At 44.8% G+C, this 16,740-nt stretch overlaps 1 protein-coding gene across 1 annotated transcript in view; it reads right to left on the bottom strand.

The window, feature by feature from the left end:
- LOC149289297 (sodium/hydrogen exchanger 9B2-like) overlaps positions 1-16,740 on the bottom strand; it is a 28,338-nt gene that overhangs the window by 10,546 nt on the left and 1,052 nt on the right. Inside the window, exons 2-6 of the mRNA XM_089490711.1 lie at positions 15,512-15,689; positions 15,021-15,191; positions 5,623-5,765; positions 5,194-5,321; positions 2,139-2,314 (exon numbers count right to left, since the gene is read on the bottom strand). Coding sequence (XP_089346837.1) covers positions 2,139-2,314; positions 5,194-5,321; positions 5,623-5,765; positions 15,021-15,191; positions 15,512-15,689 — 796 coding nt within the window. The remainder of the gene's footprint in view (positions 1-2,138; positions 2,315-5,193; positions 5,322-5,622; positions 5,766-15,020; positions 15,192-15,511; positions 15,690-16,740) is intronic.

Genomic DNA, 16,740 nt, shown 5'->3' on the forward strand with positions numbered 1-16,740 from the left:
GTATTCCAAATGCTGTTATTTTAACCCTTTCCATGCACCAATTATACAACTACACTTTGTCAAACTTTGTAATAGTAATTTTTTTTATTTTTTTTTCCACACAAATTGTACTTTAGTTATAGATATACAGGTGCTGTTATATGTCACTGTCAAACAACACCCCAATATGTGTTCAGCAACATCTCCTGAGTACAGCGATACCCCGCATGCATGGGTTTGTCAGATTGTTTGGCTGGTAAAAGGCTACTTTTGGGGCATGCGTAATTCAGGTGGTCATTTGGTCATTGTGCCTCCCTCTCCTCTTTGGAATATCTTTGAAGCCGGTTAACTCAATTTAACCCATTCAAACCATATATTTTTGAAAACTAGACACCCCAGGGTATTCCAAATGCTGTTATTTTAACCCTTTCCATGCACCAATTATAGAACTACACTTTGTCAAACTTTGTAATAGTCATTTTTTTTTCACACAAATTGTACTTTAGTTAAAGATATACAGGTTCTGGTATATGCCACTGTCAAACAACACGCCAATGTGTGTTCAGGGACATCTCCTGAGTGCAGTGATACCCGACATGCATGGGTTTGTCGGGTTGTTTCAGATTTAAAATGCCACATTTGGGAAGTGCGCTTTTTTTCTCCATTTTGGTCAGTCTGTACCTATGCCCTATCTTTGAGCTAGGCCACTCCAATTTACCCCATCAGCCATTTTTTTTATATATTAGACACCCCTTGGGTATTTGAAGTGCTTTTATTTTAACTCTTTGTTGAGATTTTTGAGAAATTTTAGCACTTGCTCAAAATAATAAACTTTATTTTTTAATTTTATTTTATTTTTTTAATACTTTTTTTATATTTTTTTTTACACATTTTGCTGGTACTGGATGGTTCATCTAGTGACATCACTGCATAATTATTTTTAAATGTTAGCACATTTTTTTTACATTTTTTTTTCCATTTTTTATTTATTTTTATTTTTTTTGAATATTTTACTAATCACATAGTGATTAGAAAGCTGGGCTCCATTGACTTGCATGGTTGAATGCAGTACCTGTATTCAACCAGCAAGTGGAGCCAGTTCTCTAGAGGGTCTGGAGACCCTCTAGCGAACTTTTTCGTCTTTATTGTTTTATTTCCCGGGCCGCCGCCATCTTGCTTGATGGCGAAGATCACCGGCAGCGGCGGCTGTGACCGCTCTCCGGAGCGGTCACAGCCCACCCAGAGGTAAGTGTTTGATGTCGCTGGATGCCTCCTGATCGAGGCATTCCAGCGACACCATTTAAGTTTAGGAGGCGATCGTTGATCGCCTCCTAAACGCTTTTAAAACGGGCGTCCGCCGCCATACAATGTATGGCGGCTGTTGACGCCCCGGGGAGGGGCCAGACATGGCCCCCGATGCCGATCTCGGCCTTGCTGAATGCCTCGACATCGAGGCATTGCAGCAAGGCCGTTTAAGCGAAGAAAGTGATCCTTGATCACTTTCTAAGCTTATTTAATTTTTTGACGGTTCAGGACCGTCAAAGGTCATTTAGTGACCTTCTTGTTATGACGGTCCTGAACCGGCAAAGGTCGTGAAGGGGTTAAACACCAAAGCTATGGTAGTGATCCCCTTCATTGGGGAGACACATCGCCTCCATCCTTTTGAGAATTATTGCTGAGGGAGGAATCCACTCAAGTAATAGAAAAATTGTCTCTGAAAACAGAGGACCACATGGAGAGGTACAATAGAACCTGGTTCCACTGGCCTTAGTTTATTGCTTACCCCCAAATGCAATCTTTATTGACCGCTTAGTGAATGGAGCTATTCTGTTTCACAATACCTTCTTCTGGGATCATAACTCCTTGATTTCCTCTCAACCCATCCCTCCTCCCCTCCCACTTATAATCCCCCTCACTCCATACATACCTTTTGATGATCAGATAGTGATCTATTATGCTTAATTAGTTATATCTTGTTTTATTTGATTCATCTAAATGCTTATTGGGGGTTTTGATACATCATATACTGCTTAACCTATGCTGACAGTCTGTTGCATCAGACTTGACCCTATTTTGCCTTCTGTATCTTCACCCTCAATTTACTACTTTCACAAAAATCAATAAGTCTGTGTAAATAAAAAAATACTTAAAGAACTTACCTGTTGAAAAAGCCATTGCTAGACATGTATTGAATCCTGTTATTGCCAAGATATCATCGAAACTTCCAGCAGCCATTAGTAATGTGGGGATACCCTTCTCTACCCCAAATCCTTCCTTCTGCAAGATTAACATAGAAGGGACCACAACAGCAGGAGATACAGCACCTAAGACAAAACTGATCAAAGGCAACATAAGGATGTTTTTTTAACAGTGTACAAAACTCTCTTTTGCTCGTAATCTCAGGGTCATTGAGTGAAGTAGAGCGCTAAAATATGATGTCATATCCCAACATTCCACTTCTACAAGCAATACACAGAGGGCACAAATATGATGGACAGGGCCACCATCAGAAATTTTGTTTTTATAGAACAAAAGGTCTGCACCCCCCTCCCCAGATCAACACCACCAGGATTTTCTCTTCTACTTATCTTTTTGGGGGCAAAGATGCCACAGCCAGGCTGTTTGGGGGCACTGACAAGCTGTGAGGTGGCAAAGATGGCACAGGCAATCTGGGGGTATTGATAAACTGTTTGGGGACAAATATGGCACAGACAAAATGTGTGGGGCACAGATGGTATAGAGCTGTTTCTCAAATACTAGATTGTAGTTCCACAGGCTATGTAATGTTTAATAATATTCAATATGCTGGTGTCAAGTTGTAGCAAAGTATGTGACATTGTTTATGTTTGACTATTAATAGGAGGGAATTAAAAATGTGTTGCATTGAAAGGGTTAAATGGTTGTAACAAGAAATCATTAAAGAGATGTAAAGAATACAAAAAGGGTTAAACTTTCCATTGTTTTTGTAACAAGTAATGTTTTAAGCCACTTAAGGCACAGATAAACAGTTTGGGGGCACAGACAAGCTGTTTGGGGGTAAATATGGCACACAAACTTACATCATCAGGAGGACGCTGGCTTTAGAGTGCCATGGGTGCCCTATGATTGCCAGTCCGGCCATGCTGTATATATAGAATAAAGCTGGCCAACAGAGGCTGTGCCACAAATATTTCTTAATGTGGTGCCAGTTTAAGAAGAAAAGTAAGGTACACACAAAAAATGTAAATTACTGTTACAATTATTTTTATTTGAAGCAATCTTAAGTATACAGCAAATTGCTGCCACCTATGACAAAGAAGCTTGTCAAAGAACCTTTTCATGGCCCAACATTCACAAAGAAAGTAAGCTGCTTGAACCCAAAGGCAGTATGCGTATTCAACTTCCGGTGCCGGCACTTCCGCCGTGGGATGTCATATTCTGGCGCTCAGCATGAATTGCCGGCACCATGACCAAGGCAGAGGCCTCGCGGAGAAGAGTGAGAGGCGCCGAACGGTTGCTGAAAACTTATTCCTCAGCGACCACTCGGCGCCTCTCCTCCGAGTCTATTAGAAAAAAAAAAAAAGAGACGACGGCGTTTTAATTGGGGGGGCACACTGCTTACTAATTAATTAACTTCCACATGTCAATTCAGACAATACTGTAAACCTATGAATGGCCTTAGAGCAGCTCTCTAAATAAATAACAATTGTATCTATCAGGTTTGTTTCAGAGGAGGTCAATTACGGCCCATTTTGGGCTCAGAGGACAGAGTGTTATACTGTAACAGTTTTGATTTTAGAAGGGCTCACCGGGATACACAGCGTTTTAATACTTTATGACAGGGGTGTCCAAGTTTTTTCTGCAGTGGACCACTTGATCAGAATTGTATACGTGCGAGGGCCGCACTCATTTTTCACTGTGAGAAAATATAGCCTTTAATAAAATATGCAGATTAAAATAAACGAAACAAAACCTGGTTGGCTGGGCATGATAGGAGTGTGATTGCTGTCAACAATCATATAGAAATTAATGGTTATTGTATTTTTTTGGCCAATTTTAGTCCGTTAACCACACTTTTGTTAAAAGTAACACCACAATTGGACAAAAAACAAACAAACAATATGACTTGGCATGATAGGAGTGTGATTGCTAACAGCAAACACACTCTTTTTATACCAGGCGACCAGTAAATGCTGGAACCTAGGCATGATGGGACTGTGACTGCTGTTAGCAGATTGCTGTTAGCAATCACACTCCTATCATCCCAAATCAGCCAGTACATGGTGGCTGTAAGTGCAGACCCCATACTGCTGGCAGCATCAATACACAAGCAGCTAGCCAGGTTTCAGCATGTACTGGCTGACCTGGCATGATAGGAGTGTGATTGCTAACAGCAAACACACTCTTTTTATACCCAGACAACCAGTAAATGCTGGAACCAAGGCATGATGGGACTGTGACTGCAGTTAGCAGGTTCCTGTTAGCAATCACACTCCTATCATCCCAAGTCAGCCAGTACATGCTGGTACAGGGTGGCTGTAAGTGATGTGCAGACCCCATACTGCTGGCAGCATCAATAAACAAGGGGCCAGCTAGCCAGGTTTCAGCATGTACTGGCTGACTTGGCATGATAGGAGTGTGATTGCTAACAGCAATCACAGTCCCATCATGCCTAGATTCCAGCACTTACACATCCATGCTATCACACACACAAATTCATTCATTCACAGATTCATTCCCTCAATCAGGCATACTCATTCAAACAACCACCCCCACCCCCTTACCTGCACTACAGCTCTCGATGCCGCTCACAGACTTCAGCAGGGGGCGTGGCCTCCCGCTTCCTCTGTGCAGGACAATAAGACCTCCCACAAATAAGCAGCAGCAGGGCTCTTGTGATCCTGGCTGCCGATCTCACGCGGGCCGCATGTTGGACGCCCCTGCTTTATGATATGCATTGGTTACTTAAATGAACCAAATAAATAATAGCAAGTTCACGTACAGCAATGAGGTAGACCTATTACCTGAATCATCTCACATAGTACAAAAGTAAAGTAACTGGATAACAGTGAGCAATCTACAAAGACTTTCTAAACTATATTCTTGTTTTCAGATAGTTCGTCTGTTTTGTTTAATTGAGTGTACACTAGGTTTATGTCACATATTTTCCTCTTCCAAAATGCTAACAGAATGTATGTTCAAAAAAAAATTGAAAACTAAGGAAATATATATTACCCCAACATAAATCCCCATGTCAAGGGGAGTCCCATGAGGAAGTGAGAGAGAGCAGCAGCAGAACAACTCTCCATAGCACATGGTCCAAGGGACAGGCGTAGACACACAGCCTTCAGCTTCTTCAAAGCCTGAAATACAACATGGAAACACTGTATTGTTCCTTTGTATCAACATATTTTCAGCCCACTAAGGTCTGGACCTACAATAAAGAAAAACTATGTTCTATTTTTGTATGAAAAATATACTTTTATATTTTAGGATTTGAGATTTTATTCTAACAAGAGTAGGTAAGGTTAGAATACATTTACCGCATATGCACAGAAATGTAACACAACCTGGAGAAGCCCCTTATCATTTCTAAACAAATCTACCCAGAACATACTAAATTCATTCTATCCCTGATACAGTTCCAAAAAAATTACTTCTTACCGTAGGATCCAGGCCAAGCCCAGCTCGTGCCAAGATGATGGCTAAAGCAATATTCCTTAAAGAAGCAGACCACTTATGATCAATCCGAACTAGGTCGGTGACCCAAGGGATATTTCTTATCATAAAGCCAGCAATCAGCATGCCTGGAAAACATAAATATATTACCATAGTACATTAGAGTGTTAAAATCTGTTTACAACCAATGCAAATCAACAGTTTCTGGGTACACCTGACTTATATTAAATAAATTAAATAAGTAGTAAAACTAATAGGAGCAGAATCTAGCGCCACAGCAGTTTGATATATAACCGGGGAACTTGCAGCTCAAACAAATCAACATTTATGTTTTCTAACATAGAAGTCTAGAATCAATCAAGGTGGAAAAATACATTGGGGACTATATATCAAAAGTTATTTGAAAAACATTCATATCATAACAGTAACCATAATACTTATCATTTAACCATAATCACTTATCATTTCCCGTCTTGACTACTGCAACACTCTTCTGGTTGGCATTCCACTGTCTCGACTCTCTCCTCTGCAGTCTGCTCTAAATACCGCTGCTAGGCTTATCTTCCTTGCACGCCGCTTCTCTTCTGCTTCCCCCATCTGTGAAAACCTCCACTGGCTCCCAATTACCTTTAGAATTAAATTCAAAATCCTGGTACTAACATATAAGGCCCTCCATAACACTGCTCCTCCATACATTTCTGCCCTCATAGGCAAATACTCTCCTACTCGATCCTTACATTCTTCCCACGCGCTAAGGCTCTCCTCCTCACTTATCACCTTTTCCTTTTCCAATCTACAAGATTTCACGCGGGCTGCCCCATATCTCTGAAATCTACTTCCACCGAACCTTCAGCATTCACCCTCGCAACATTCAAGAAACATCTCAAAACCCACTTCTTCAGAGAAGCATACCATCTTAGCTGCTAGAACTTCCCTGTCACTGATACAACCACCATACTACCTCTCACCTTTTCTCTGTGCCTTATGTTTGTCCTCACCCCATTCCCTCAAGATTGTAAGCTTGTGAGCAGGGCTCTTTTCACCTAATGTACCGGTTTGTCTTATTGTCGTATTGCATTAAGCGCTGTGTAAACTGTTGGCGCTATATAAATAAAAGATAATTATAATAATATTCCATCTGATTCAACCCTTGTATCGGTTACTATGTTAATAAGATAACTTTTCGAAGGTATGCACCATAACCACTTTTTTTGTACGTAACCCCTAATGGGTAGTAATGTACAAGTAAAGGCACACACATTGCAATTCACTTAATGTTTCAGATGCTTGGATATTAAGAGTTTATACAGCATCACAGAATTATCAATTTATCAAACATGAGGCTAGATTAAAAGAGCCCTCTAAAACCAAAAACTTTGCTGAAAATGAAGATCACATTCTAAAATCTTAGTCCCAAGTAATTCAATGCCCAGGATAAAAGATCAAAAACATGATCACAGTAGTGGGTGCTGATCTGCATCACTGTGCATCTGATAACTTCCAGGTAAACGGAACCGATGACAGCGCAGGTTGTTGCCAGTTTACTTTTATTGTAGCCAATGTGGTACAGCCAGTAGCACGAGCACTTTTAGGTCTGCTGATGTGTCTCTTGATGACTCTGTACTGCTGTGTTAAATGATTGTATTTGTATTGCTTTTGCAGCTAATATTTATCAGACGATATAGTTAAGGTTTAAAATAAATTATATTTATGTGACAAATATTGGGATGGAAGTGAACAATTAAAATGTCAAAAAGCCACTCCTAATGAATATAGTGTGGCTCCGTATGTGTTTGTTAAAATATTAAATTGTCACTATTATTCTTTATGTTTCATAACTCCACTTGTCCAAGGTGTCCATTTCAGCTTCCTGTATTCATTTTTTTAGATGTGTCTAAACATTTTTGGTCTGGAATGTATTTTTGCCTGGAATTTATTGTGTCAAACCCTATTCCAATAAGTCATGCTAACACTTTGCACACCCACTGAACGCCATGGAGGCATGTTTTTTTATTGATTTAATTTTTGTGGTTCCAATCTGGATTCTGCAATAACATATTTCAATTTAGACAGAGAGTTGAATATCATACAACGCATTTGCAACCACCTTTAAAACGAATTAGGGATTAAAGGGATCACTGAATCACTTGAAACCATGCTTCAACTTTTTAGGTATTATTACAACCAATGGAAGGAATGAACAGATTGTGACGGAGCAATGCAATGTGTTTTACAGCATTACCGTTTTTAAAGCTGTCATTGTCTGATGTTGTCTATCTAGGTTGTTTGGAGTATTTTCTCTCACTCTTCTGTCTCTGTGTGGGTAATGAGCTTTGTCTTCATCTCTCACAATATCTATATATATATATATATATCGTATTTTCTGGATTATAAGACAAGATTTTTTTTCAGAGCAAATGCTCTGAAAAATACCCCTTGTTTTATATTCGAGGTCATCTTATAATCAGACCTCAAATAGAAGTCTGACTACAAGACTGAGATCCAGATCCCCCGCAACGCTGCAGGGAGCCTGGATCCTCCTCTTTGGCAGCCGGTGGACGTCTGAACGATGTGCACAGACAACCTCTACTGCTGCCGGCACTTCTGCCGGGGGCTTCTATGACGGAGCGCCGGCGTGACATAACCTTCCGGTGCTCCACCATAGAGCCCCCGGCGGAAGTACCGGCTGGCAGCAGCAGAGGCTGTCTGACGTTCAGCGGCTACCAGAGAGGAGGATCCCCCGCAGCGCTGCAGGAGACTTGGATCCTTCTCTCTGGCAGCCACTGAAGTCTGCCTGATGCATACTTCCGCTGCTGCCGGCACTTCCGCCGGGGCATTTAGTATTTGGTCCATTGCTTTCCTTTCTTGCCCTTTCGGTTCAGACAAAAGCCAGAGGTAATTTTCCATTCCGAAATGACATTCGTTGTCACTCATTCTCTCTCTTACACTCTTGTCCACTCTCATCCAATGTCTCTCTGCCCGGTCTCCTTTTCCACAGCTTCACTTCCTGTCCTGCCTCTTCTTGTTCTTCTGATTTCTTTCTTCTTTCGTTGTCCACTTCACCCCAGTATAAGCTCCGTTAAGCAGGCCTCCTGGGGCACTTTTGCAAAAGAGCTTCCGCGAACCTTGGGGAGAGGCTGTCTCCATGGGGCGTGCCGTGGCTTGCCCTTTTGCAGAAGTATTCCAAAAAGCCTGGTTAACAGAGCTGATACCAAGGTGAGGCGGACAAAGAGAAAAGGCAGAAGAACAAAGACAGAATAACAAGAAGAGGTAAGAGAAGAAACAAATCCGAGGAAAAGGAGACAGGGACACGGAGGCGGCTGGCGGAAAGATTGAGAGAGAGTGGGACAGAGAGCGAGAGTCTGTGACAGACTGTAAGTAAGAGTGGAAAAGCAATGAAATGCAAACGAAAATTCAATTCTCTCTGCTTTCTATTCGTTTATTTTGTTGGGGGTCCCTGCTTGTTTTAGGACCTTTAATTGGGAAAGTGAGAATTCTTACCTGGGAATTCCTTTTCCTTGTCCATTTCCAAGGTGGCACAGGAGAAGAGAAGGCTCTGCCTACCAGGTAGGGCAGGAAATACTATAAAAAAAGGAGACCTCCCCCTTCCTCCCCAGTGTGGTTAAAAAGAAAGACTCAGGCAAATAATAGACAAGCAAAAGTAAATTTAATGGGCGGGAGTAAAAGTGTGCCACCTTGGAAATGGACAAGGAAAAGGAATTCCCAGGTAAGAATTCTCACTTTCCTTGCCATTCCAGGTGGCACAGGAGAAGAATTAGCGAGATAGGGAGGGAAGGATTCCAGTCTGCAGGACACGACGACCAAATTGAGACTCGTCAGAGAGATGAAGATTCAACCTGTAGTGCCTTACGAACGTATGAATCGACCTCCAGGTCGCTGCCTTGCAAATGAGAGACGGATTCACCCCGGAAAGTTCAGCCCAGGAAGTCGAGACGGATTTGGTCGAGTGTGCCTTCAGGCCGGAGGGAGGTACTCTTCCCGTGGAGATGTAACATAAGGTGATTGCGTCCTTCAGCCAGCGGCTTATGGAAGCCCTGGATACTGCTCTGCCCTTGCGGGTCCCCGCAAAGGACAGGAAGAGAGTGTTGGATTTCTTCCAGGCAGACGTACGCGAGAGATAAGACAGGATACACCTCCGCAGGTCTAGCGAGTCGAGTTCCAGCTCTATGGGATTCTTGGGATCCGGAGATAAAGTAGGTAAGACAATCTCCTGATCCGAATGGAAAGGTGAGACTACTTTAGGGAGAAACTCTGGTGGTAAACGGAGGATAATGCAGAATCCTGAGAATCCTGAGAAAAGGTTCCACTCTGGAGAGAGCCTGGAGCTCACTCACCCTCCTAGCGGAAGTGAGGGCTACTAGAAGGACCACCTTGTAGGTGAGTAGCTTTAGAGAGGTATCCTGTAGAGGCTCAAAAGGAGACGTGGTGAGTTGGTGCAACATGAGGTTAAGGTCCCAAGGTGGAACCGACGGACGGAGCCTAGGGCGAAGTCTGCACATCCCCTTAGAAAATCTGGAGATCCAGGGATGGGAAGCCAGATTGGAGTCCAAGAAGTTGCTGAGAGCTGAGATCTGGACCTTGATAATAGCAGGTTGTAACCCCTTATCAAAGCGGACCTGTAAAAAGCGCAGCACCTTACGGATGGATGGAGAGGATACTTCGTGCCCATTACACCACGAGATGAACGTTTCCCAAACCTTCTGGTATTTAGCAGCCGTAGTCTTCTTGCGGCTGGAGAGAATCCCTGAAGTTAATCCCTTTGAGGTCAGGATCTCCCTTTCAGAAGCCATGCTGAGAGGTTGAACCGGGAGGAATCTGGGTGGAGAACAGGGCCTTGAACGAGAATATCCTTCACCTGAGGAAGAAGCATGGGCTCGTCTATGGCAAGGTTGGTAAGGTGCGAAAACCAGATTCTTCGAGGCCAGAAACGCACAACCAGGATGACTCTTTGAGGGTTTTCCCGAATCTTCCGGAGCACTCTGGAGATAAGGGGAAGCGGAGGAAAAACATATGCGAGATCGAAGTCCCAGGTCTGTGAGAGTGCTTCCAGGGCTCGGGGACGGCCGACTGGTGAGAGAGAAAAACTCCTTTACCTGTTTGTTTAGGTGTGTGGCCATCAGGTCTATCCGAGGAGTACCCCATTTCTGTGAGATGAAGGCGAAGACCCCTCTGTTTAAGGACCATTCTCCCGGAAGTACTGAGTTCCTGCTGAGGTAATCCGCCTCCTGATTCAGTGAACCCCTGAGATGAACCGCGGAGAGAGTGCAGTGACTGAACTCCGCCCATCAGCAGATCTGAGCGGTCAGGGTTTGCAGGCGCCTGCTTCTGGTGCCACCTTGTTTGGAAAGATAGGCCACAACGGTGACGTTGTCTGAAAGGATGCTGATGGACGCAGGATTGGAGACCAGAACCTTAGAGCCCTCCAGACCGCTAACATTTCTAGAAAATTGATGTGCCGGTCTGATTCCTGAGGAGGCCAAGTTCCCTGGGTAATATTGCTTCCCATAACAGCCCCCCAGCCTCTCAAACTGGCGTCGGTGGAAATTACCACCCAGTCTCTCGTCTGCCAAGAAAGTCCCTGTGAAAGATTCTTGGCTGTCAGCCACCATCAGAGTGACTCCCGAACGAAGGGAAAAAGTCAGACCTTCTTGCGAAAGGACATCCTGGAGCGATCCCAGTGATCCAGTAGGAACTGTTGAAGAGGTCTTGCGTGAGCAAGTGCCCAGGGAACCGCTGAGATGGAGGAGGTCATTAGACCGAGCAATGACATGATGGCTCTGATGGACACTGACTTGTTCTTTAGGACCGCGTGCGTGAATTCCCTCAATCTTAGGATCTTGTCCCGAGGGAGAAACGTCTTCTGTACGTGTGAGTCGAGGATCATTCCCAGAAAGGTACGACGTCTGTTTGGAAGCAACTGTGACTTCAGTATGTTTACTAGCCATCCTAGGTTGTGGAGGGTCCTGAGAGAAACCTCCAGCTGGGACTGGAGCAAAGTTGCTGAGGCCGCTACGAGGAGCCAATCCTCCAGATATGGGACCACCTTTATGCCTTTTTGCCTCAGGAAGGCCACGACCACCGTCATGAGCTCCGTGAAGATCCGAGGTGCTGAAGCAATTCCAAAAGGAAGAGCCCGAAACTGAAAATGTCGAATACCTTGAGGTAATGGAACGGCCAGACGGAGGAATCTTTGGTAGTCTCTTCTGATGGGAACATGTAAATAGGCATCCCGCAGGTCTATGGTGACCATGAAGTCCCCCAAAGAAATGATCTCTGTGGCGGACTTCAGGGATTCCATCCGGAACCTGTTGTATCTTATACAGGTGTTCACCTGATTATTTGATTTACTGATTTACTTGATTATTAGCCTGAATTTCCCGAATGGTTTTGGCACGACAAAGACGTGGGAGTAGGTTCCCTCTCCTATCTCCTGATGAGGGACCGGGACCAGAGCCCTTTCGTGAATTAGGTTGTTGAGAGTGGAGAAGAAGCCCGATCTTTTCCAAGTATCTGCGGGGGCATGGACAGCAGGAATTTCTGGGCAGGTAGGTGAGTAAGTTCCAGAGCATAGCCTTGCTCGATTATGCGAAGGACCCAGGGGTCTGAGGTGATCTCTTCCCAGGCATGAATGAAACTGGTCAACCTGCTCCCTACCCGAAGCCTGCTGGCGTCAGAACCTTCCTGCTTTACCGTCCCTGCCTCTTCCTCTCTGGAATTTTCCTCTTGCGTAGGGTTTACCCCGAAAGGACTGGTAGTCTTGATTGGAGGTTGAGGGCCTGTAGGATTCTCTGTCTCTTGGAGCTCTGTAATAATAACCAGTGCTTGTCCCCCGTGGTGGATTCTAGAATCGCGTCTAGATCGCTGCCGAAGAGGTGGCTCCCCTGGCACGGAATGCTGCACAGCTTGTGTTTAGAGGCATTATCTGCAGACCACGACTTAAGCCAGAGAGCTCGCCTAGAATCCGCTGAAAGCGCAGTGGCTTTAGCAGACGTACGGACTGATTCAATGGAGGCGTCGGAGATGAAATCAACTGCTAGGCAGGTGTCGGACAGGTTTCTTGCGACCTTCTCAGTCCCTGGAATAGCTGCAAGGTCTTCCACCACCTGTTGGAGCCAGATTTTAATGGCTCTAGAAGTTGACGCCATAGCAATAGCTGGACGAAAGGTCGCCGCTGCTGCTTCAAAAGACCTTTTGGCGGCATTCTCAGCCCTCCGGTCCATGGGGTCTTTGAAATGGGGCGTGTCCTCCAACGGAATGGCTGATTTTTTCGTGGCCTTGGCTACTGCAGTGTCGACTTTCGGGACCTCCCATGCCTCAGAATTCTTATTATCGAAGGGAAAAAGCTCCTGTCAGGATATTTCCACTGCTCCGTGATAATGGCAGAAAGTGAATCGTGGACTGGAAAGGTCTGCGGTTTTCTAGAGTGACCCTGAAAAGGATCTGGTTTTGCAACTGGTATGTCATCCTGTAGATTCAACGTAGATCTGACTGCAGAGATGAGTTTCCCTGTTTCTTCGACTGGAAAGAAAAAGGTTTCTTCTTTAATCTCCCCGTCCTCATCTGAAGACTGGTAGTCATATTCAGAAAAAGGAGCCGAATAATCTTCCGGGTTATCAGGGAGATAATTTGGTGGACCCTGCTGGTAAGGCTGTTGCTGGGGTACAGGCGCCTGAGAGGAGCTAGCCATGGCTCGAAAACAGTCAAAGGTAGACTGAAGTTCCCCCTTCAACCAGGAGGTAAATTCTGTCGTAGAAACTTCTTCAGGCTGAGAGCAGGAGCTGCACGTTTTGGCCGAAGGGTCATGCAGGGTCTTTTTGCAGGATGAGCAGGCTTTGTGTTTCGTCTTTCCCACAGATTTTCTATGTGGGGAGGCCTCAGGAGGGATATCCGGATTTTTGTCTGACATGACTGAGGAGAAAAAACACAAGATATAACCGCAGAAAAACAATGGCATTGGCAACGGAAACTCCTTCCAAGCCGAGAGGGAAACACCTACTTTAAATGGCAGTAAACAATCCTCAGGCACAGGCAGGCACAATAGTAGAGAAGTAGATACTACAGCACAGAAACGAGGAGCAAGGAAAGATCTTACCGATTCTGGCGTTTTATACAGAGGCATTTAGGTGCCCAGGACTGGAAACCTCACATCCGGAAATTCCCAGCCAATTGACCTCTCGTGACCCCGGGTCGCTACACCGGAAGTGATGCCGAATTTGAGAGTGAACAAACGAGTGCCGAGAAACCGGTTAGAGATCTCCTCCTGCCGTGCGGCACTCTGAGGATTCCCCGGGACGGAGTGAACTGGAGCCCGAGGATACACATCCCAGTGAGCCCCCTGGGCTGTGGGCAGAGCCGAACGAGGACTGAGCCTCGTGTGCGTGCCGCGATGAACGTGGAGTTACAGCCTCCGAGGCTGCCGCACGAACCCTGGATCCACACGGGACCGCTGCCGGGTATGAGAAAAGGACGCCCCCCCGGGGCTCCGAGAAAACAAAAAAAAAGGAAGGAAAGGTAAGCTTAAGCCTAACCGCTACCTGAGTAGGGCAGGAAACAACACTGGGGAGGAAGGGGGAGGTCTCCTTTTTTTATAGTATTTCCTGCCCTACCTGGTAGGCGGAGCCTTCTCTTCTCCTGTGCCACCTGGAATGGCAAGGAAATTTTGTTAAAATTAAAATTCATACAAGTCCAAGTCTAGAAAAAAGCTCTGTGGGTAACTAATAGTATCTGTGAGAATAGTAACTAATTGTGGACCATAGCAACCAATGGAATATCCATGAACATTTAGAAATTTGCCACAATGAATACGGAGCCAAAAAACATAGGGTACTGAAAATATAAATATGCTTCAGGGTAATTTAATAAGACTTGTCATTAACAGGGAATACAAACGCAAACCATGGTAAAACAATGTTTATCTCTACAAGGAAATTTACAAACCTTAAAGTATGGATTTCATATAACATATATTTTCCTATTCCACAGGATGTTTGTAATATGAATCATATGGTGTTATGGAGATTCCGTCCTGATGGTTTCAACTAGCTGTGACAGTGAGGGAATACCCAGTCATAAACAAAACACAAAGCAGCGAAAAGGAAAATATATGAAGAAGAAGAAAATAAACCGTTTGTTTGTTTGTTGGTTCGGCTGGGATTTTTAAAACTGTGAAAGGATACTACAGAATAAATACCTAACACCTTAACATTTATATTAAGTAATAATTTTTGCCCTCATAAACATTAGTACACATTAATTATTGCAACTATTACTATTAATATTACGAAGTATTTGCTACATGTAGAGAAACATATAAATCAGTTTTAGCAAAATATTCCATGTATATTGGCAAAGTTTCAACTTACCAAGGAGTGGAGGCAATGGAGGTAGAGTTGGTATCTTAATGAGACCTACAAGTTTGCCTCCGAAGATCGCACAGGAAAACAGGGCAATTATTCCAAACAGGTTTCCACCAGGAAGACACTCTGGACCAGTTATAGACCAGACAACTCCAAAAACTAGAACCCCCATGATGGCTGGTGAGAAAATAACATGACACGGAGGGTCAGTTCAGTGACAGAATTGTATAATGTGGACCATGACAGCTCATTACAGAGGGAGCACTGTCTTTCATTAAGGAGTACCCTGTAGCTAAAAGAGTAATGTTACACTGCTCTTAAAGTACTTTAAGGAAAGTAGGGATTCAAACTAATGAAAAGATGTTCTCTCCACCAAATTCCAGATAAAAGCATGAATGGTATAATGTCAGAATTAATAATACAACTTAGGTTTACCAAATCAAAGTTAAAGTTTTGCACTGTGGCATATAGTCATAATTACACAAGTGGAACTGTACCATGTGTGACAATCCGAGAGAGGAGTCCATTGGGAGGACAGGCACATAGGTTCTCCAGTTTCATGCAAGTAGTCGGTGAGGTACTAGCCTCTGTCAGCTGTGGTCCATTGCTTAACAGTGCACTTTCCTCTGTAGGGAAGCTTCCATCTTGCACTTTGGGAGCTGCTAAAGGACCCTCCTAAAGAATAAACTATATATTAATTTAATCATTAACAAAACTTGTCTATAATGAAGCAAGACTGAATTAATGGATCATATTAGCAAACTAGGTATGCAGGTCCAGGGCTCTATTTTTCAATAATATTCACAGGGCTCAGTCCAAAAACATTTCCTCCAATAGGGTATTATCTGATTCTGACTAACTCGTTCTTGCATGGTTATCATTTTAGCTAGAAAGGCACACCCTATAAAACAATTATACCAGTTCAGTGCATGGGTGGAAATATGCTTGGCTCCAATTCCTAGATATTGCTCTATATACCGTATTGGCTCGAATATAGGCCGCACTTTTTCCCCCCACTTTAAGTCTTTAAAGTGGGGGTGCGGCCTATATTCGGGGTCTAGCGCCCGACGCCCAGGACATGCAGTCCCGGGCGCCGGGCAGGCAGCGGGGTTAGGATACAGATCCCCTGCAGCGGTGCAGGGGACCTGCATTCTACTCCCCGATACCCTCAGACAGCCTCCCCTGCCAGCACTTCCCACGGGGGGGGGGGTGCCGGCACGGGAGGTTGTCTAAGCGCATCGTGCGGACCGTCCGCACGATGCGTTTTACCTCTGCCCCCCCCCCGACTTACCGGAGCAGACTCCCGGGTGTCTTGCGGGGCCAGCGGGGGACATCTACGCAATACGCGTATACAACTTCCGGTGCCGGCACATCCAGTGCCGGCACCGGAAGTTGTATATGCGTATTGCGTAGATGTCCCCCGCCGGCCCCGCAAGACACCCGGGAGTCTGCTCCGGTAAGTCGGGGGGGGGGAGGCAGAGGTGGACAGTGGCAGCATATTCCGGGGGGGGAGGAGGACAGTGGCAGCATATCTCGGGGAGGGAGGAGGACAGTGGCAGCATATCTCGGGGAGGGAGGAGGACAGTGGCAGCATACCTCGGGGGGGGGACAGTGGCAGCATATCTGGGGGGGGGACAGTGGCAGCATATCTCGGGGGGGGGCAGTGGCATCATATCTCGGGGGGGGAGGACAGTGGTAGCATATCTCGGGGAGGGAGGACAGTGGC

Source organism: Sceloporus occidentalis, unplaced genomic scaffold (genome assembly GCF_023333645.1).
Source record: "Sceloporus occidentalis isolate IW3139 unplaced genomic scaffold, rSceOcc1.0.p SCAF_46, whole genome shotgun sequence".
NCBI lineage: Eukaryota > Metazoa > Chordata > Lepidosauria > Squamata > Phrynosomatidae > Sceloporus > Sceloporus occidentalis.